Source organism: Astyanax mexicanus, chromosome 9 (genome assembly GCF_023375975.1).
Source record: "Astyanax mexicanus isolate ESR-SI-001 chromosome 9, AstMex3_surface, whole genome shotgun sequence".
Taxonomy (NCBI): Eukaryota; Metazoa; Chordata; class Actinopteri; order Characiformes; family Acestrorhamphidae; genus Astyanax; species Astyanax mexicanus.
The window spans coordinates 4,708,832-4,732,628 of NC_064416.1; the positions used below are offsets into that span (position 1 = coordinate 4,708,832).

At 39.0% G+C, this 23,797-nt stretch overlaps 1 protein-coding gene across 1 annotated transcript in view; it reads left to right on the top strand.

The window, feature by feature from the left end:
- The first annotated feature begins 1,246 nt into the window (after positions 1-1,246).
- abcc5 (ATP-binding cassette, sub-family C (CFTR/MRP), member 5) overlaps positions 1,247-23,797 on the top strand; it is a 58,049-nt gene continuing 35,498 nt past the window's right edge. The window contains exons 1-5 of the mRNA XM_022665976.2: positions 1,247-1,316; positions 3,673-3,844; positions 18,747-18,895; positions 20,841-20,996; positions 21,584-21,728. Of these exons, the coding sequence (XP_022521697.2) occupies positions 3,725-3,844; positions 18,747-18,895; positions 20,841-20,996; positions 21,584-21,728 (570 nt within the window). The 5' untranslated portion in view covers positions 1,247-1,316; positions 3,673-3,724. The remainder of the gene's footprint in view (positions 1,317-3,672; positions 3,845-18,746; positions 18,896-20,840; positions 20,997-21,583; positions 21,729-23,797) is intronic.

Consider the following 23,797-nt stretch of genomic DNA (forward strand, 5'->3'; position numbering starts at 1 on the left):
TTAGCTCTTAATTAGGTTAAAGGGTTGTCTGAGAGCAGAGCCTGTTCATGCTGTCACATTTTTTTTTGTTAGAAGTGATAAATGAAGCAAAATTTAGGAAATATTGGTTTGTGTTTGAGCTTGTGAAATAGGAAGGTCACTAGAGTGTCCTTTCTTAAGAAACCAACAAAAAAAATCCAAAATGTCAACCCTTGTGCAGTCTTTTTTGGAATTAAATTACACATATATATCAATATGTCCATTTTTTTTTTATCTTAAAAAAATAGTTTATATTGAATTAAACCAATATACTAGTGCATCTCAAAAAATATATATCATTGAACAGTTACCTAATTTTAGTAATTCAGTAAAAATGTGGAACTCATATATTATATAGATGTATTACACACAGACTAATCTATTTTAAGCGTTTATTTCTTTTATTGTTGATGATAATGATTTACAGCCAACCAAAACCCAAAAATCAGTGTCTCAGAAAATTAGAATATCATATAAAACCAGTTGGTACTTTTGGCAGTGTGGGCAGTGTGCCAAATCCTGCTGGAAAATGAAATCCGCATCTCCATAAAAGTTGTCAGTAGCAGAGGGAAGCATGAAGTGCTGTAAGATTTTGTGGGAAAGCAAAACTTCACTGACTTTAGACTTGATAATAAAACACAGTGGTTCAACACCAGCAGATGACAACTAAACTTTTATGGAGATTTCATTTTCCAGCAAGACCTGGCACACAGCCCACACTGCAAAAAGTACCAATTGGTCTTATATAATAGTTAAATGTTCTGAGATTTTTTATGGGCTATAAGCCATCATTATCAATAACTGAAATAAATGCTTAAAATATGCACACTTTTCAATATTCTTTTTTTTGTGTGTGGGGGTGTACTAGTATGTCATTTAAAAAAAAGGTACAAATAAGAAAAATTACGCGAAAGGTTTTCAACTTTTTGTCTTTACATCTGTTTGACAAAAATTAGGAATTCTTTTTTGAAAATTGTATATATTTTCTGCTTTTAATCAGCATTCTAAAGCATTTAATGTAGTACTATAAATCGTACCCACATTTAAAGGCGCTCTTATAATCTAAAGTTTTGCGTTATCCTCTACGCACAATCCTACGTTTTTTGGCGGGGCTTGTTGGAAATGTAGTTCAACTCGCGATTACGAGCCAGCTCTGTGAATGTAGATCGGCAGCTGTGCTGAACTACATTTCCCATGAGCGCTTGCGCCTGTTTTGCGCAAATAGCTGCTTTAAAACGAGGTTGTTTTGCTTCAGCTGCTTGTTGAGGATCTGCAGCCCGACAGGAGAATACACACAGGTACTGATCCTGCTTCCGACCAGCTTTGTGTCTTTATTCCTGAAGATTACACTGAGTTATAGTGTTTATTAGCTTTCTGTATTATAGAATTTAAATTAGCAGAATTTAACAAGTGTTTATTAATGTCAGAATTACCTAAACATCCTTAAATTAGGAAATATTATTAGATTAATTTAATAAAAAATATCTCCTAGGTTGCCGTTAGCATTAGATTAGTATTTTTCTCTGTTTATATATGTTTATATACGTGTATAATTACATTTATTACTGTACTGATGCTGAAGTAATGCTGCTGCCTTCTTATCTTTTTCTTATTATCCGGTCCACCTTAAAAGCTGCAGCGGTTTAATGCGGGCGGATGAGCTCCCTGCCTGAGCTGCTTGTTTGCAACGGCTGCATTTTTTAAGGTGGACTGGACAAGTCCAAGTTCAGCATCGCTTAAAGCATAGAAAAACGCAATGTCTTTACAATTAAACCTCTTATTTTAACCTTTTATTCGTATCAAACGATAATTAAAGACATTAAGACGTGATGACACGATATTTTCGTAGATAAAAAAGAGGATAAAGGGATGTGTTTATAGCTGAGTAACTACAGCCCTGCGAAAGCCTTTCTTTGTGTGTGCAGGCTGGGGAGATTTGTTTGTGTCTCTGATTGATTGGGAATAATATTTATAATTGTAATAATAATATTTAGATTAATAATAATAACAGTCCGAGTTAGATATAAAGATAGAGAAAGTAATTAGACATATGTCAGTAAAACAGAAACAGATTAGAGCTTCTGAAGCTTCTCGTTTTTCTGCTGCTGTTTTTACTGAGCCTCCTTCTCCTGGACATCCGGAACTCTCCGTACCCTTTAGAAGATGAAGATGAGGAAGATGATGATGATGAGGAGGAATAAAAGGAGGAGGAGGAGGAAGCAGCTTTTATAGGATTTTACTAAATATAGTAATAATGGAAATAATGGAAATTTACTGCTAAATACATTGTTAAAGCACAACCAGCCTTAATATAAGAGTAAAGATAGACCAGACAGACAGAAAGACAGATATATGAAAGTAGACAGAGAAAAACAGACAGACAAGACAGGTGGACAGACAGACAGATAGATAGATAGATAGATAGATAGATAGATAGATAGATAGATAGATAGATAGATAGATAGATAGATAGATATGCATACAGATATACGAAGATAGACCGAGAGAAACAGACAGACACCAAGATAGGTAGACAGACAGATAGTATAGATAGATAGATAGATAGATAGATAAACTGACAGCAATACAAGTAAACAGACAAATACAAAAATAGACAGAGAGAGAGAAACATAGACGGACACTAAGACAGGTAGGTAGACAGACAGACAGGTAAACGGGGCGAATACAAAGACATAGAATAGATAGATAGATAGATAGATAGATAGATAGATAGATAGATAGATAGATAGATAGATAGAACAGCAATATAAGTAAACAGACAAATACAAAAATAGACAGGTAGAGAGAAAGACGGACACCAAGACAGGTAGACAGACAGATACTATAAACAGATAGTATAGATAGACGGCAATGAAGGTAAACAGACAAATATAGAGACAGAGAGATTTCGCATGTTGTATACAGATTACACAGACAGCGATAAATACAGAAAAAATAACCTAATAAAAGGAAGGTTAAAAATCTGTAGTAAATAATGTAATACTAAGTAAACAATAAAGAATATAAAATATAAATATAAAAAAACATTTTTATAAAGGCTACAGTACTGAGAAATTGTACATATTCAGTACTCATAAATAGGCAATATATTCTTAATAAGCAATATATTAGAATATATAGTATTATGTGTTACAGTAATGTATTGCCATTTAAAAGGGGAGAATTGTGATATTATATAAAAGTAATAATAGTAATGACTGTTGTTGCATGATGTTGATTAGTGAGTGCCATTAAAGTATTTAATTGTAATACTCAGTCTAAGTAATAACGCAGTAATACCTGTTTCTTTATCAGGATTTATTAATTTAATGAAAATGGCATTGTATTTTGAAATAAAGAGAACAAAAAATATTTTTACAGAATGAAAGTCACATTGGTAACATGGCACAGTTTTTTAGGCTATAGTGTGTTATAGCTATTTTTTTTTCTTCGGTTGTATTTTATATTTAAAAATATAGTTTTGAGCAAATGTTAGTTTTATAGGAAAAGAAGAAAACCTCAATAACCACAATTGCTCAAAATGTGGAACCTGTTTGAGAAAATTGATGAATTGTGTAGAAAGAGTGTCAGTATCTCAGTGCAGTTTCTCTGTGTGCTGGATTTAATGATTTGGTGATTTGATGATCCTGGCAGGTTAAATCTGAGAGCGGAGGCAGATCCAGCGCTCGTATGTTGGTGATAGAAGATGAAAGAGCATGATTTGGGAAAGGACAGCCTGGCCGCTGGTTCTGGCTACAGGGCCGTTCCTTCCAGAGACGTTCTGCCGGGAAACGAGGTGGACCACTATCAGCTCTCTAACGTCCAGGTGAGCCTGACCCACCTTTACTGCTGTTAGTTTAAGTTATAAACCTGTGAGCTTTTACTTTTAAATGAAAGCTGTAGAAATCCATTAATACTGATGACTACTACACACCCCATGTAGGAGTGTGGGGCTATGAGTATCATGGAAAAGTTACTTTATTTCAGTAATTCAGTTCAAAATGTGAAACTCATATTATATAGATGTGATCTATTTTAAGCATTTAATTCTATTCTTTTATTGTTGATGATTATGGCTTACAGCCTATGAAATCCCAAAAATCAGTGTCTCAGAAAATGTAAATATTATATAGAAACAATTGGTACATTTTGGCAGTGTGGGCAGTGTGGGCAGTGTGCCAAGTCCTGCTGGAAAATGAAATCTGCATCTTCATAATAATTAAATACCATTAATGCTTCAAAACAGACAACAAAGCAATTATAAACTGGACTACAATATGAAGACGATTAATATTAAAAATATTGCTATTATTAAAATAATAGGGAGTTTTTTATTTTATTGTTTCAAAGATTATAGTAAGGAATGTCCCCGATCCGATCACGTGATCAGAAATCGTGGCTGATCATGTAATTTTCATCAGAATCAGGTGCAAAACTTCCAGATCACTGAATTTTCAAAATGTAACAGACTATCTCTGTTGCACTCGCGCACTGAGAATGCCTATGCTAAACTCACATTGACAAGCTTCTTATGTTGTGACTTGTGAGTGTGTTTGTGTGTGCTCGCACTGTCGCTCTGTTTATCAACACTGATTTATTGCCAGTTAGCTCAGAGGCTAATCCAGCAAGCTACCTATAGAGCCATCTGCTACTTTCATCCACACTTCATTTTCCTCCTAACTGTCGACACACAGCCACTGTGCTGAAGACTCTCTCGCTATTACACACTCACACACACACACACACACACACAGAGTTTACCTTTTCCAAGTTGGGATATGCAAAAACAAAATAATCAATATATGGAGCTACACTAGCATTTATTCCCTCCATTAAATCTCTCTGTTAAACTCAGTAATTCACAACATGTAAGTATATGTTCTCATTTAAAGCTTTATAACTATCTTATAATATAGATATTATAATACAATACAATAAGTCTAGTCTAAATCTAGTCTGCCAGGTCTACTAAACCGCACTACACTATTATTACTGTATTCCTCACAAAAAAAACTGAACTACCAGCATTTAAAAAAATATATATTATAATCTTAATAATGATTAATCACAGAATTGCTTTTCTTTTGTGACCACAGTTTGTGGCATTATTAAATGTAAATCATTTATATGGCTATTTACTGCTAATTTAGTAGTAATTTTTTATATTTCAATAAGAATTTCCATTTATTAATTAATTACAAAAAAACTCTTAAGGGACAACTTAAACATGTTTTTGCCAAAGTATCGGATCGGAAATTTTTAAATATCATGAATGATCTTATACCCTGAAATATAGTGCCATATCACCCACCCCTAATTATCACATCAGAGTACTACTTTTTTGCTGTTATAATACACTTCAGTTTCTGAATCAGATTCTCTGATTTTGCTATTTATAGGTTTATATTTGAGTAAAATGAACATTGTTGTTTTATTCTATAAACTACAGACAACATTTCTCCCAAATTCCAAATAAAAATATTCTCATTTAGAGCATTTATTTACAGAAAATGAGAAATGGCTGAAATAACAAAAAAGATACAGAGCTTTCAAAACTTTATGCCACTGAAATTCAAGCAGTTCAGTTTGGTGGTTTGATGGCTTGTGATCATCCATCTTCCTCTTGATTATATTCCAGAGGTTTTTAATTTGGTGAAATTAAAGAAACTCATTATTTTAAGTGTTTCTTAAAATGTAGTTTCTTAATTTTGTTTAGAGCTGTATATCTACTAGAGACAGATTATATCTGTCCAGTATCATTTGTTTTAATTTAATCATGGATATATGGAGATATTTGGAGTGTATTATTAGTATCATGACATTCTGGATCATTGACTTTTACTGTTACGAATCTGATAAAATTCTTGTATGTTTTAGTATCTCAGTTAGGGGTGTGCCATATCATATATATGTATGCAATAATAAAATGTTATTTTTATTTTAATGCAATAGTGTTTTGTCAATATTGCCAAGAGTATTGTTACCTTGAAAATACCATGAAATATAATGATGTTATTTTGGGGCCATATCGCACTTAATTCCCTAATTGGGATCTAATTATAGCAATATTACTGTTGAATTATTGTCTACGATATGATATAGCACACCCCTGCCAATCTGCCAGACAGTGAAATTGGAGCGTTGTGTGTTTGGAGTGGGTGATAATGCTGATGTGGGGCTGGATGCAGCACTAAAGAACCTGCGCTAAAAGGCCGCAGCTGTTGTTTTGTGTTTGGAGGTGGTGCGTCCAAATGCGCTTTGTTTTTCTGTATTGACCCCCCTCCCTTTTTTCTTTTTCTGTTTTTTTGTAGTCTCGTTTTTCTCTCTCTCTGTCTGTCTGTCAGCGTTTTGCCAGCTTGTTAGGAGAGGGTTTTCTGTAGCCCCCGTTTCTCTTTGTCTATCTCTCTCTCTCTTTCTTTCTTTCTCTCTCTCTCTCTACCTCTACCTCTACATACCCCTCAGTATTCCTCTGTGGCTGCCCGGTGTACACTCTCCACTCTCGCTCGCCCTCTCTGATTGGCTGTCGGCTTTGTGCTGCACCCATAAGCTTTGAATTGTTTACATAATCTAAGCCCGCCCTCTCTGGCACGGCCGGCCAATAGACTCTCTGGGTTCGGGTGATGCTACAAGCAGCCTTGGCAACCGATAGGCCGGCAGCCCCCTGGGTGTCTGCGCAGGCTGTGCGTTTGTGCAACGTGACGGCATTAGAGGAACGTGAGCGCAGGAGGAAGCAGTGAGGATGAGTGATGGTGAACGGGAGGGGGGGGGGGGGGGAGGGGGGGCAGAGTGCACATGCACATGCTGAGCAGCGCTGCAGAAAGACCCAGAGCATGCACACCTTATTCATTCACAACCGCCTCAAGAGTTACAGTACGCTTCATTTACCCACGCCACTGTCTTTAACACAGGCATGCTGAGCATAGGCAGAGGCAGTGCATGATTATTAAAATATATATTATATACAGCTCTGGAAAAAATAATAAGAGAGCACTTCAGTTTCTGAATCAGTTTCTCTGATTTTGTTATTTATAGGTTTATGTTTGAGTAAAATAAACATTGTAGTTTTATTCTATAAACTACAGACAACATTTCTCCCAAATTTCAAATACAAATACTGTCATTTAGAGCATTTGTTTGCAGAAAATGCAAAAACAAGTTCATATTCATAAAGTTTTAAGAGTTCAGAAATCAATATTTGGTGGAATAACACAGTTTTCATGCATCTTGGCATCATGTTCTCCTCCACCAGTCTTACACACTGCTTTTGGATAACTTTATGCTGCTTTACTCCTGGTGCAAAAAATTCAAGCAGTTCAGTTTGGTGGTTTGATGGTTTGTGATCATCCATCTTCCTCTTGATTATATTCCAGAGTTTTTCAATTTGGTAAAATCAAAGAAACTCATCATTTTTAAGTGGTCATTTTTTTCTAAATTCTGATTATCTTAACCCGCTATGATATAGTGTTTCAAATTTTTTGTATCCTATTTTCTCCCCAATTTACAAGGCCAGATTACCCAATCCACTCATTAGGACTTTCCCTAACACCAGGAGGGTGAAGACTAGCGCACGCCTCCTCCGATACATCTGAAGTCAGACTCCGCTTCTTTTTGAGCGGCTGCTGATGCAGCATTACCGAGTAGCATCACAGCGCTAACACTCGGAGGAAACGCAGCAGCTAGGTTACGATACATCGGCTCACAGACGCATTGTGCTGATCCACATCACCCTAGGAGTGATAAGGGGAAAGAGTGCCATCTACTGTACCCACCCAGAGAGAGTAAGAACAATTGTGGGTTCAGTTTCCTAGTCCACTAAGGACTGTTGGCCCCTTACGTAAAACCTATAACCCTCTCTGCTACAGGGGTAGCATATCATTTCTAAACTGGGTTGGACACAAGGTTGTGGGTTCAATACCCCAGTCCACTAAGTTGACATTGTCGGGCCCTTAAATAAGACCTATATTCCTATCTGCTACAGGTGTAGCATTTCATTTTTAAGCTGGGTGCCCACATGGCTGACCCTGTGCTTCTTTCCTTGATTTTCTAAACCGAATTGACCACAGGGTTGTGGGTTCAATACGCAGGTTTGCTCTGTTGCCTACTTTGTAACATTGAACAAGGACCTTAACACTTTCTGCCCCATTGTTGCTGTAGCAAGGCTAGCCCTGTCTGCTCTCTAATCTCAACTTTCTAAACTAGTTTGACCACAAGGTTGTGGGTTTAATATCATGTTTGCTAAGCTCCCACTTAGGCCTTTGACCTAGGTCTGTAAGTGTGTCTCCTGCAGGGGCACTGTAGCATGGCTGACCCTGTGCTCCGTAATGTTCTAATTAAAATTGACCACAAGGTTGTGAGTTCAATACCCAGGTTTGCTCTTCTGCCTATTTTGGGACATTGAGCAAGGACCTCAACACTTTCTACTCCACAGTTGCTGTAGCAAGGCCAGCCCTGTCTGTGCTCTAACCTCAGATTTCTTAACAAGGTTGACCACAAGGTAGTGGGTTTAATACCCTGTTTGCTAAGTTTCCATTAGGCCTTTAATCAAGGTCTGTAAGTGTCTCTCCTGCATAGATCCTGTAGCATGGCTGACCCCTGGGCTATTACCTTGAGCCAAATTGATCACAGGGTTATGGGTTCAATACCCAGGTTTGCTCTGTTTGCCCAAGGTTGTGGGTTTAATACCCTGTTTGTAAATCTCTCACTTAGGCCTTTGGCTGACCCTGGGCTCTGACCTTGATTTTCTGAGCTGAATTGACCACAAGGTTGTGGGTTCAGTACCCAGGTTTGCTCAGTCTACTAAGTTGCCACTGTTGGACCCCTTAAATAAGATGTATAACCCTCTCTGCTGCAGGGGCGGCATAGCATGTCTGACACATGGCTGATAATAAAGGTGCGCTCATTGTTTATTGTTACTAAATGCAATCATTGAGCTGTTTGCCACGATTGAGGCTTGGTTAAAGGTTTTATTTATCGTTTTATCTTTTACGTCACTGCTGATCATCATGATCATCATTTCTAGTCAGGCGCTGTACTCAGAGCCTGTGACAACACTGGTCTGATTCACCGGCTCATATATCAGATTTCTGACACAGCCTATTTCATCTCCCGCTCCACTGATCTTCTGATTCGGTTCTGTTCCTAAGTTTTATGAAGTGTCTAGCAGAAATGTATGCATGTTCATCACTCCAGGCTGACGGGCTTATATAAGTGAGTGGTGGGAGGGGGGTTGGGGGGCTGGGAGGTTGTCATTGTGTGATTGCCCTTCAGCCACTGGAATAATTGAAGGTTTTAGATCAGAGTAGGAGGTCACATGTGACTTGGAACATCTACCATGTGTCAAACGGAATGAAGCTGTGGGTTTAGACAACAAATACCGCTGGAGTCCTGCGTCACGCAGCTTTATCACACGCAGCAACTGAACCCGCCGCCTCTTCTGCCCAGCTTACGCATTGTCTGTCACACAGTGAGCTTCACAGCGCTGTAAATTAGCCTCGTAACTTTTAATGAATAATAGATGGAAGCTGGTGTTTAAAGAGTCTGGCAGCAGTTCAGGTTAAGAGACCAGTGGGACTCTTTTTGTAGCGATGTAGAGCGATGTCAAATTAGTGTGAAATCGTGATATTACTCTACTAACCATGTGTCAAACACAAGGCCTGGAAAGTTATTTTGGTATACGATTATCTCTCAGTTTGCTCAGTGGACAGACTGAGGAGATCCTTTGTACCCAGGGCCATTAAGCTTTTTAAATCTTCCCACTACTTGGACATTTACAATTTACCATGGACAATTTACCATATTTTTTAACATTATAAGGCGCAACAAATTATAAGGTGCATTTTAAGTGATACTATTAAGGAACAGGGGTGTCGCAATGCTTTCCTTCTAATTCAGCAGTAAGCTAAGTAAAAAGACTTTCTTTTATAGTCAAACGAGCGCTGGATTTCTCTCCTGAAAGCTATTTATTTAGGTGAGTAAAGTGCTTCTGTTTTCTTACAGCACTTAGGCTGGAGCTGGAGCGTTAGCATTAGCGGCTAACCGCTAGCGGTTATATACTTTGTTTTGTATAAATTCTGCAATTGCCATTTTTAACTTAATAGTTTATCTAAACACCAAATTACCACCATCAGTTCACCATGCCCCGTATTCCAGAATCACACAAGGACTCACATGACAACCACATGCTTTCTATCAACCAACTGTGACTATTATCACCAGAGTACTAATTCTCTTCACCCGTTGCTCATTAGATTTGTGTGTATATATATACTGGACGTGCCTGTTTGTGCTCCTCTTTGTGAAGTAATGACAGTGTTCTTACTGCTTCCTGCTTCTGTGCCGTTCAGACGCTTCTCTGCTTAGCTCTGCTATCTTTCATACTTTTCTTTATTTTTAGACATTTTAGAGCTACAGTGTCTGAGCTCATTATTTAGATTAGCACTAGCACTACCATATTTTGTTTCTTATTTTATGTTTTCTAGTTTCTTTTGGACATTTTATAGTAGAGCCATAGGCACAGGAATTAGACAAGTTTCTGTAGAGTACTAAAGAAGAAATCTACAAGATGCCTCCTTGTGTGGGTTCAGAGCACCTGTGCTGCCAGAACTGCTACAATCTTCTACAAAGAATGACTGTTTTGGAAACAAATTTTCGGTCCTTGTTATCAGAGTTTAAGGACTGGCATTTCTGCGCTGTTCGAGGACCATCGGAGTGTGGGAGTGCTGCCAGCGGACAACGGGCAGGGATTTTAACGGAGCAGCGAGCAGTGGAGACGAACAGAACTGGACCAGCAGATCATGTGGACATCCCTAATGTGAGTACAGCTGAAAGATATGGGCAAAACCAGCAATGGGTTCGCATTGGAGCTAAACCCAAACGCCATGCCACATACAGCTCTGTAGTGTCCTCCACGCCTGCTAACATAGCACATCTGGCTAATGCTAAAGCTATTGCTCGGAGATCAGAGCACAGAGCTAGAGGAAATCAGTTCCAGTCACTTAGTTTGCAAAACAGATTTGAGCCACTGCAAGACCTCAATGACTTTCCTAATACCAGCCAGTATGATACAGAAAGAACCAGAAGATTCAGCCATTCAAAACACCCCAGGAGAGCCACAGGGCTCCAGGCTGTGGCCACAGCAGACACCCTTGTTTTGGGGGATGACTCTGTTCATGGCATGAAAAATAATCACAAACTCATCGTTCGATGTGAGCCAAACATCACAGTTTCTGAACTGAATGAGAAGCTTCCAACACTACTGGCTGAATACAGAACAGTGAAACGGATTATTGTTCATGTTGGAAAGAATGATACAAGGAAAGAGGAGTCTGAGGTGTTAAAAAGGGACTTTAATGATCTTTTTACCACACTGCGCAAATTCAACATTCAGACATTCATCAGTGGTCCTCTGCCTGCAAGAGGCTGCAATATGTTCTCTAGGCTGTTGGCTTTAAACATTTGGCTTCAGAAAACCTGCAGGTCAAACGGACTGAACTTCATTGACAATTTCAATCTGTTTTTTGGGAAGAGAGAGTTTTTCAGGCGAGATGGACTGCACACCAACAAGAGAGGAGTCAAATTCCTGTCAGAGAACTTCATTTTTTCTCTGTGCAACTTCTCTGTTCCCACTGGTGAAGACACGTCAGCTTTAACACCCAAGGACACTGTCTGCAGTACAGAGACACAACATCCTCCCCCCACAGAGACTGCGGAGTTATCGGACGGGAGCCATGTTCTGCTGTATCAGCTGCCGGAAACACCGCAACTGCATGAACACTCCACACCATCCTCCATCTCCACCTCATCATCATCATCCTCCATCTCCACCCCATCATCACCCCACCTGAACTTCCCAGCAACCATGGAGAAGCTGGTATCTGCAGGGACAAGACTGACGCTTTCTCTGTCAGCGAGTCCTCAGGTACAGCGGAAAATCAGCACAACTTCTCCTCCACAGTCACCTACTGCCTCACGGACCCAGCAACCCCCATTCTCACCACCACTACACTCCCCAATCAAGGAGTTAGTAAAGGGGACCAAAATGAAGCCCAGTGAGCATGAACATGAGGAAGTATTAAACAAACTCCCCCCACAACCCAAAAAAAAGAGGCAAGCTCCTAAACCACCGGACAGACAGCTCCGCTCGCGACTTCTTCACCAGCAGGAGCCCCTCCCACCTCCCTCCACCATAAGGGAAGAGGCCGCCACAAGTAATCCAGCAAACTGATATCTTGTGGGTCCGTGCTGCTACAGTGGTGAAGTCAGCAGTACATGTTTTCAAAACAAGTACGGACCCTGTGTGCCAATTATCTCCCCCATTCCAGTTCTTATCAGAAGCAGAAAGAACAGGGAGTATAGGTCAGATAATGTGAATATATCCAACTTGCAGTATGTAAAGTGTAACCCACAGGCTTTGGAACAAAATGCACAGGTTATTAAGTTAGCTCTACTAAATATCAGATCTCTTACAAACAAGTCCTATCTAATTAATGATTTTATTACAAATTATGGGCTTGATTTTCTGTTTTTAACAGAGACATGGTTAAATTCATGTAGTGCTGAAAGTGTATTAATTGAGTCGGCTCCACCAAACTTTAACTTTTTAAATGTCTCACGTACCGGCAAGAAAGGTGGAGGTGTAGCTATGCTGTTTGATGATACTTTCCAATGCAAGCAGTTATCACTTGGTGATTTCACATCTTTTGAATATTTAGGTGCAGTTTTAAAAGGGACACCAAGAATATTACTAGTAATTGTCTACAGGCCTCCAAGGTACAATGCTGATTTTATTGATGATTTTACAGATATGCTGTCTTTTATTTCTACTGAATTTGATCATTTTATTATTGCTGGTGATTTTAACATTCATATTGATAATTCCAAGGATAATTATGCCAGAGAACTCTATGATGTATTTGACTCTTTTGAACTCTCTCAGCATGTGACTGGAAGCACACACTGTCATGGTCACACCCTGGATTTGGTTATTTCGAAGGGTCTCAACATATCAGCTTCTATTAAGGATGTTGCACTATCAGATCACTACTGTGTATTCTTTGAAATGTGGACTTCAATACACAGTGAAACCAGACAGATTAGGTACAAGAAAAGGCAGATAAATGACATGACAGCTGAACTTTTTGTGAGCAAAGTGTGCTCTGCACCATGCAAACCATCAGACTCTGTAGATACTCTGCTGGATAGTTTTAACTCAAAAACTGCTAGAGTTTTAGATGAGATTGCACCAGTTAGAGTTAAAACCATGCCATGCAAGCAGAAAGCTCCATGGAGAAATGATGCTGCAGTTCAGCTCCAAAAGAGAGAATGCAGAAAGGCTGAGCGCAGATGGCGTAAAACCAAGCTTCATATTCACAAAGAAATTTTTAAAGATAGATTGCGTGATTACAATAAAATAATGTGCACATGTAGACAAACCTACTTCTCCAGCATTATTAACAATAATATTAACAATAGCAAAGTTCTTTTCACTGTGGTTGACAGACTAACTAACTCATCTACATATATGACCTCTGAGCTAGTTTCAACTGAGAGATGTAATGAGTTTGCTAAATTTTTTAATACTAAAATCCACAATATCAGACAAGCCATCAGTACATCTACATTCACCAACGAGCCCTCGTGCTCTCCAAGACCATGCATCATAGTCAACATGTCCCAATTTAGCACTATTAATGAAGAAGTTTTAATTGATACAGTGAGTCACCTCAAATCATCCACCTGCAGTCTTGATACATTACCAACCAAGTTTTTAAAGAATGTGTTTAACTCAATATCAGCAGACATTCTTCAAATTGTAAATACCTCACTCATGTCGGGTGATTTTCCAAATTCATTAAAAACAGCCGTTGTGAAGCCTCTCTTAAAAAAGAAAAATTTAGATACAAACTTATTAAACAATTACAGACCAATTTCTAATCTACCATTCATTGGAAAAATAATTGAAAAAATTGTCTTCAAGCAAGTTATGCACTTCCTGTCCATAAATAACTGTCTAGACCAATTTCAGTCAGGTTTCCGGCCCAATCATAGTACTGAGACTGCGCTTATTAAGGTTATCAATGACATTCGCTTAAACACAGACTCAGGAAAAATATCTATTCTACTACTGCTTGATCTCAGTGCTGCTTTTGACACCATTGACCACAACATTCTCATAGATAGACTTGAGAACCGGGTTGGAATTTCTGGAACTGTCCTAAAATGGTTCAGTTCATACCTTCAAGGAAGGAAATACTTTGTGGAAATGGAAAATAATGTTTCTGAGACTGTGCCAGTGACCTGTGGTGTACCCCAGGGTTCAATTCTTGGGCCACTCTTATTTAATTTATATATGATTCCTCTGGGTGAAATCATGCGTGACTATGGGATATCTTACCACAGCTATGCAGATGACACTCAGATCTACATGGCCCTCTGCCCAAACAATTTCAGTCCCATTGACTCACTGTGTAAATGCCTTGAGCAGATAAATAAATGGATGGGACAGAACTTTCTGCAGTTAAATAAAGATAAAACAGAGATTATTTTATTTGGGAATAGTAATGAGAGGCACAGACTAGCTGCCTATCTGGATTCAAAAAGTCTAAAATCTAAAGAACTAGTGCGTAATCTTGGTGTACAAATGGACTCTGATCTCACTTTTAACAGTCACGTCAAAGCCGTCACCAAATCAGCATTTTATCACCTCAAGAACATAAATAAGATCAGAGATTTTCTGTCTAAAGCAGATCTGGAGAAACTCATCCACGCCTTTATTTCTAGTAGGATTGATTACTGTAATGGACTCCTAACTGGACTCCCAAAAAAGACCATCAAACAGCTTCAGCTGATTCAGAATTCAGCAGCCAGAGTTTTGACTAGAAGTAAAAGAAGGGAGCACATCACCCCCATCCTTAAATCCCTGCACTGGATACCAGTATGTTACAGAATAGACTTTAAGGTACTGTTACTGGTGTATAAATGTGTTAATGGTGCAGGACCAGCATATTTATCTGATGTGCTCCAGCAGTATGAGCCGAGCAGAACTCTCAGATCATCAGGAACTGGTCAGCTAGAGCTGCCTAAAGTAAAAACTAAACATGGAGAGGCAGCGTTTAGCTACTACGCTGCTCTTAAATGGAACCAGTTAACAGAGAGTGTTAGAAGAGCTCCAACACTAAACATGTTTAAATCCAGACTGAAAACCTACATGTTTGATCAGGCTTTCAGCTCAGTTTAAAACACTGCAGCTCCGCCCACTTTTATTCTGTAACGGCACTTTTATATTATGTTTTTTTCTTATTTTAATTTTATTTCCAATTCCTTGTTGTTCTTTTACATGTTTTTAATTTTACTTCTTGACTCTTATTTTAGTTTTTATTTTCCATTTTTACTGTTATTCTTTTACATGTTTTTTTATTATTATTTTTATATGACTTCTCTGTGTATTTTCTAATTTGTAAAGCACTTTGAATGACCGCTGTGTATGAAAGGTGCTATATAAATAAACTTGCCTTGCCTTGCCTTGCCTTGCCTTACATTGCTGCAGTCTATCTGTTGAGTATTTTGACCTAACCCTAACCCTAGCTGACTTTTTGGATTGTTTACCAGCTTTGACCCTCACCTGTTTGCTCTTGTCAATTGTCCCTGTGCACATATATCTAGCTTTGTTTACTCTGGATTGATATGGCCCGGCTTACCCATGCCTCTTTTGTATTATTGTAATGTCCAAATGTAGTGTCTTGTTTGTCCAAGCATTACAAGAGGAGTAATTAAGGTAGTTATGCTAATGATTTCAATAGTTCATTATTCCTATAGTATTCCAGTATACCTGTAATTAAAACCAAAGGCCCTCTTACATCAACCCTAGGCCATCAGGTAAGCCGTCAATCGTGCACTGTGCAGCTTGATTTAGGGCGTGTCTGTGTGTCTTTGCTATTGTAACGACGGGAAAAGTACACCTTGCAAAGCTACCTTGCATGTACTAATGGGTGTAACGTGTAATAAACCAACAAGTGTGTCACTTGCTCATCATTCCCTTTAAGAGTCAGGTGAGCTCTGACTTTGGCGGATTGCTATTTTAATGGTTCAGCTACCTGGACGTGTCCAACGCCAGAGGAAACTGACCTGCTCGTTCACACTGTGAAGGTGCGCCGGCAGCTCATTTATGGAAACAGCGATGTAATTTTATTTAGTATTCTGATTATAGTTGATGTAAAAGTTGGGTTTGTGCCCTGCTGCATGTCCATGTTTGCGTAACAAGTGAGGGTGTTAGTGCATTTGGGATGCACCTGTCTGACTGGGTTGTATTCAGTAAGTGGAGCACCTGTGATTTTTGCTGCCAAGATAGCAATACACCAGAAATTTACTTAAACACACCTAATTTCCAGACCGGCACGCCCATCAGCATAGATATATTCACAAGCACTGTTGCTATTTAAATGATGCTGAAGTGGAAGGCGTGAAAATAGACTGTTGGCGGGGTGTAAGATAGCAATAAACATCTCAACACACCTTGTGCAGGGTGTAAGATAGGACCCATATACTGCTGCCATCTTAAGAGCTTGCCTTGAAGACACTACAGATATTATGCCAAATGTTTAGGAGAATATATTAAAACGTATCTGCAAAGCTGCAGTGGATTACCAAACTCAATCAAAGTGTTACTGAAATTCATTAATTCAAAGGGTGTTTAAGACTGTTTAAAACTGTTATGTAACTTGGTTTATCTTGATGAGTGGAGATGCCGGTTGATCCGGTTGATCCGTCTTCAGATTGCTGTGAGCCGTTGATGGTGCTGTTGGCGTTTGACGATGCTGGGCCTGTCTTTAATCTGAGCGTGAGGAGCTTTAAAGAACATGGTGTTCCTTTTGCTGGGCTAATCCCGCTGGCCTTTTTTCCAACTCCCTGGGTTTAAAACGTTTCAGAGATCCAGCAGCAGCACACACACACACACACACACAGTTTGCCCACTGGTCTTAGCCGTGTCGTCAGCAGGATGCTCCATGGTGCGGTGCCAAGGGCGACAGCCTGTGTGAGAGACTGTTGTCTCAGCTGAGTTGGAGGAACACAAACTCCGGTGGTGTTCTGCCTATTGTAAGACCTGCGTCATATTAAAAGTGCTGTGTGTGTGTGTGTGTGTTGTTTAACAATGAAGCTCAGTTCAGCAGTTTACTGCATCTGCTCTTCTGGTAAATCATGAGGAAGATTTAAAGGAGAACTCCGGTGTTAAATGGACTTTAGGTGTATTAAAACGTGATAAAAAAACTTACTTTGTTGAATAGCACACCTCCGCTCTCCCACAGCTTTCTGAGATCTAGTATTTTGTGCACTTTGCCCAAACAGGCTTTAGAACAGATGATACGGGGCATGCATTGCGCCTTCAGATAAATCGCTTTTTAGATCAAAGTAGCTCCACACGTCAATTGCAAGAATCCGGAGAGCTCTGACATTTAAAACGAGGCATTTATAACTTTAAACTCAACAAGAAGCTTATTAAAGCCACTGTTTACATCCCATAGCGTAGGTAAATCTCTGGGTGCCGCCATCTTAAATTTAAGTCAGAAAAAGTATATATAATACATACATGCAGATAAATTCACTTAAATATATAGATTTTTTGGTGATATTTAAGATATTTAAGGTATTTTATTTAAGATCATGTTGGAATAAACGCTATAATGTTGTTATGATAAACATCAGCTGATTGGGTGGTTTTCTCTGTATTTTGGCGGATTTGAAACACGCTTTACCCAGTGACTTTTATCTGAATCCCACTGTAACAATCTGGCAACCCTGGTGGCTCACTATCCACTCCGTTTGCCTGTTGCTTATTAGCAAGACTTGCAATGCATTTTGGGACGCATTCAGCTCGAATAGTAAGCAGCGATGTTTACTATAAAGCATGATGCATTATGGGAGTTTATAGTGCCCTCAAAATCACGTTCAAATACACCCTTATGATTAGGACACTCAAAGAAAAATGGCTCACATACTCAATAGTGCCCTAAATAATAAATAGGGAGTGATTTCAGTCACAGCGTTAGTCTCTATTGCAATTATTGGCCAAATAATCTTGGTTGCCAAATATTTATATGAGTTTGCTAGAGCATTATAAATAAGTGTCTGTCTGAATAACTGCACAGAGCTCCACAACTGCTGTCAGAGCTGCAGTGGGGGACTGACTACACACTGATGCATAGTGGTTTAGAATGGGATGTCCTGAAAAGATCACGTAGGTGTAATGTGTAGATATCCACACTTTTATCCATATAGTGTTATTGAAGCAAGGGGGAGCGACTCCATACTAATGTCTGTGGGTGTAGAATGTCTTTAAAACTCCTGTAGGTGTCCCAATACTTTCGTCCATATAGTGTTTCTCTTCTGGAAAGGCGGAAGTACAGAGACTAAAAACAAAAAAACATGTTTTCGTGTGTAAAATTATGTTTTCTCTTTTCAAACCAGACCGAACTTGCTGTAGACGAGTGTGTGGAATCTAAAACATGAACATGACTAAGCGTTCCTCTCGGGCATGTGAGAAGCTTCCTCACTGAGAGCCAATCACATGACTGCTGAGTGTCCCCTATCAGCTTTATCAAATGACTTGCAGAGGGGAAAACGCTTGATTTCACTTCCTGTTTTCAGTTTTGCCATGTTGGCGTCTTTCCTGTACAGACAGTGACTGGTGGTCACTGGTTCTGGAGCTCATAGTTCTCTGTCTCTGTTTGGGTCAGGATGCTCTGGAGACCGCGGGCAGGGCTGAAGGCGGGTTCACCCTGGACGCAGGGAGCGTTTCTCACTCTAAAGAGCTGGAGGAGGACGCAGGGCGGAGCAAGTACCACCACAGCGTGGGTGTCCTCAAGCCCTTCAGATCAACCAGCAAGTAAGCTTCCCACTGCAGGTTTAATAGACATGTCTTACTCTCAAATACCTCCTACTCAAGTTCCCCACCCTCAAATACCTCCCACTCAAGTTCCCCACCCTCAAATACCTACCACTCAAGTTCCTTACCCTCAAATACCTCCCACTCAAGTTCCTCACCCTCAAATACCTCCCACTCAAGTTCCTTACCCTCAAATACCTCCCACTCAAGTTCCTCACCCTCAAATACCTCCCACTCAAGTTCCTTACCCTCAAATACCTCCCACTCAAGTTCCTCACCCTCAAATACCTACCACTCAAGTTCCTCACCCTCAAATACCTCCCACTCAAGTTCCTTACCCTCAAATACCTCCCACTCAAGTTCCCCACCCTCAAATACCTACCACTCAAGTTCCTTACCCTCAAATACCTCACACTCAAGTTCCTTACCCTCAAAAACCACACACTTACGTTTCTCACCCTCCCACTCAAGTTCTTCACCCTCAAATACCTCCCACTCAAGTTCCTTACCCTCAAATACCTCCCACTCAAGTTCCCCACCCTCAAATACCTCCCACTCAAGTTCCCCACCCTCAAATACCTCCCACTCAAGTTCCCCACCCTCAAATACCTCCCACTCAAGTTCCTTACCCTCAAATACCTCCCACTCAAGTTCCCCACCCTCAAATACCTCCCACTCAAGTTCCCCACCCTCAAATACCTCCCACTCAAGTTCCCCACCCTCAAATACCTCACCCTTACGTTTCTCACCCTCCCACTCAAGTTCTTCACTCTTAAATACCTCCCACTCAAGTTCTTTACCCTCAGCCTCAAGTTCCTTACCCCCAAATACCTCACCTTCAAGTACCTTATCCTCAAATACTTCACACTCAAGTACCTTATTCTCAAATACCTCCCACTTAAGTTCCTTACCCTCAGCCTCAAGTTCCTTACCCTCAAATACCTCACACTCAGGTTCCTTCCTCTCAAATGCCTCAAATTACCCTCACTCTGAAGTTCCTTACCCTCAAATGCCTCACACTCAAATCTCTTACACTTAAGTCTTAAGTACCTCAACCTCACATTCAGATTTCTAATCCTCAGCCTCAGGTTCCTCACCCTCAGATTTCTTATTCTCTGCCTCAATTACCTCCCACTCACCCTTGCGATTCTTACCCTCAGCCTCAGGGTCCTCACACTCAAGAACCTCACCTTCACCCTCATGTTTCTTACCCTCATTCCCAAGTACCTCACACTCAAGTTTATTACCCTCACTCTGAAGTACCTCACCTGTCTAGTTTCTCAACCTCATCCTCAAGTACCTCACTCTTTAGTTTATTACCTTTATCCTCAAGTACCTCACCGTTAAATACCACCCCATTAAGTACCTCACACTCATATTCAGATTTCTCCCCCCTAGCATCAGGTTTCTCACCCTCAAGAACCTCACCTTCACCCTCATGTTTCTTACCCTCATCCTCAAGTTCCTCACACTCAAGTTTCCTTACTCTCAAATACCTCAAATTGCCCTCACTCTGAAGAACCTCAACCTCTAATTTCTTATCCTCATCCTTTTCAAGTACCTCATCCTCAGGTTTTTTTTACCCTCCTCATCAAGTACCTCACACTCTAGTTTTTTACCTTTATCCTCAAATACCTCACCCTCTAGTTTTTCATCCTAAACCACAATTATCTCATCATCATCCTAAAGTTTCTTTCCCTTACTTTCAAGTGCCTCACACAAATATCTTACCCTCAGCCTCTAGTGCCTCACCCTAAGCCTCAAGTTATTCACCCTTACCCTCTAGTTTTTAGCCTCCCCATCAAGTGTCTTACACTCACTCTCAAATTTCTTACCCCCTGTCTCTAGTCCCTCACCCCCTACCCCCAAATAGAGTAATATAACAGAATTTTAGTGAATGAAAAATGCTTACTCGTTATTTTCTTACCCCTTTGTGTCTATGCAGGCATCAGCATCCAGTGGACAATGCTGGCCTCTTCTCTTTTATGACTTTTAACTGGCTCACTCCACTGGCCTTACTGGCACATAAGAAGGGTCAGCTGTTCTTGGAGGATGTGTGGGCTGTGTCACAGTGGGAAAGCTGCGAGACTAACCGCAAACGGTCAGTGCGGCCCATAAACACTTATAATCAGTTATTTATTCAGTTCTATTTATATAATAGTAAAACACTGTAGTTCTGTAACTGTTTCTCTGTATACTTTATTATCATCCTCCTTTCACCCTGTTCTTCAGTACTTAGAACCCCACAGGAGAGAAAACCACCACAAAGTAGATATTATTACTATTATTATTATTATTATTTGGGTGGTGGGTCATTAATATTATCAGCACTGCAGTGATTAGCAGTGATTAGCACTGATTAGCATGGTTGTGGTGTATGAGGTGTTAGTAGGGTGTGTTGTGCTGATAGTACAGTGAGTGGATCAGACACAGCAGCAGTGCTGCTGGAGTTTTTAAACACTGTGTTTAATCATCACTCACTGTCCTCCACTCTATTTCACACTCCTACCTACAGCTGAAACACTTATTAAATCAGAGGCGCTGTTGGCTGGATGTTTCTGGTTTGTGAACTATTCTCAGCCCAGCAGTCAAACTGAGATGTTTAAGAACTCCAGCAGCAGTGCTGTAAAAGCTCTGATTTTTGTAAAATTGTATAAAATATGTATATCTGTGTGTGTGTGTGTGTAGGCTGACAGGGCTGTGGGAGGAGGAGCTGAGTCTGAAAGGAGACCAGGCCTCTCTTCATCATGTCGTCTGGCTTTTCTGTCGAACCCGTCTGCTGCTGTCTATCCTGTGCCTCATGGTCACGCAGCTCGCCGGCTTCTGCGGCCCAGTAAGTAACACCATCTCATCTTCTCGCTCTCTTTTCCTTTCTCTCTCTCTCTCTCCATCTCTCTTTCTCTCTTTCTTTCTATATATTGTTAGTTGTATGGACCAGCCTGCCCCCCTCTTGTCAAACACAAAGGTGAGTGTTTACGTGGGGCATGGATGGTGGAGTCAGTAGGAATGAAAATGTGCCTAAGCAGCTTTTTTTCTCCTGAGATTTAACTCTGTTACCAGTTTTCTTTCTGCTAAAAGGTGTGGATGCTGATTTAAATATCATTAATTTGTTCTATGTACTATGTTTATCTGTAGTGCTACTCATATAGTGCCTTAAAAGCCAAGAGGACCATACAGCCTGTGTGATCAGCTTTAGTTTAACAGATTAGAATTATTTTTATTATTATTATTTTTAATATTGGGGTTACCTTATCTTGGTTTCTTCTTTTGCTTTTGCATTTTTCTTTATACATTACATTCAGATGTTCCAAACCCTACATTTTCCACCATCAGAGGATCTGAATTGTTTCAGGGACTTGTATTAGACATTCCCCATATTCCTGGCTTGTTTATAATTACTGAAATAGTGGCTGTGCAGACAAAAACATAATCACAAAAAGTCTATATTGTGCCCAAGGGTGCGAATTATTTGCTGCAATTGTTTGTTCGTATGTATTTGGATTTTTGCTGCATTTTCGGAAAGGTCTTCCTTTTTCTTTCTGCCCTAGATGTGTTTATATCTTGTTAAGAGAGCCGCACCTCTTCTCTTTAGGGGCTGAATTATTATATTTCACTTCTGAGTTTCTTCAGGGCACTCGCTGGAGCAGTAGTGAGCACTTCAGATGTGTGAGGACAAAGATTATATTCAGGTTTCTATTCTATAAATTGTTTTCTCTATGTTAAATAACTTATGTCTTGATTGTAGACGTTTAAAAATGCTGTAACTAATATAATTAATGTACAAAAATATAAAAATATATTTTTTTATCACAACTCTGTCAGTTCATGCTGGTGGGAAACTTGTGCTTCCTTGTTTTTCTCATAAAACCGACACCACCTGAAGCAGTGAGAGTCTTCTACACTACACTAAAATAATATCCTTAGCTCCTTCTAAGGCCTTGAGTGTTTTTTCCAGATCCTGGTATGATTATTAATCATAGAGGTGGGTAATATGACCCTAAAATATTATTTTGATTTTTCTTTCCGATAACAGTATTCTTGGTGAAAGGAAAATAACACTGAAAAAATATTTATAAAGTTATATAAAATATAAAAATATATGAATTTAGTTTTTCCCCAATTAATAATTTAAATAGCAATTTAACAATATTTATATATCATGGTAGTGGGCAATTATGACCATAAAATAATATTTTAGGGTATTTTTCTAATAACAGTATTCTTGGTGATATGAAAAAAAAAACTATATATTTTATTTTTTCCCCCTATTGAATAAGTGAAATAGCTATTTTTTACACTATTTATTAATCATAGAGGTGGGCAAAAAGGCCCTAAAATAATATATATATATATATATATATATATATATATATATATATATATATATATTACCATAACTGTATTCTTGGTAATATGAAAATAACAGAAAAAATATAGATTTTTAATTTTAGTCCCCTATGGCAATTTAACAATATTTGTTAACCATAGGGGTGTGCATTATGGCCATACAATAATATTTAAGGGTATTTTTCTAATAACAGTATTCTTGGTGATATGAAAAAAAAAACACTGAAAATATATATATATTTTTTCCTTATTGAATAAGTGAAATAGCAATTTAACAATATTTATTGATCACAGGGGTGGGCAATATGACCCTTAAATAATATTTCCCAAAAACAGTATTCTTGGTTATATAAAAATAACTAAAAATGTTAAAAAAAATTTAAGAATATACTACATCTACAAAATATTGTTTTATTTCAAGTAGGTATGATGGTTTCAAACATTCAGCAGAAACAAAAAATCTGTAAAATATTCTGTCTATAATTTAAGCAACAGTACATTTTTAGGACACAGAATTTATACATAAGATAGAACAAATAATGAAACAAAAATAAA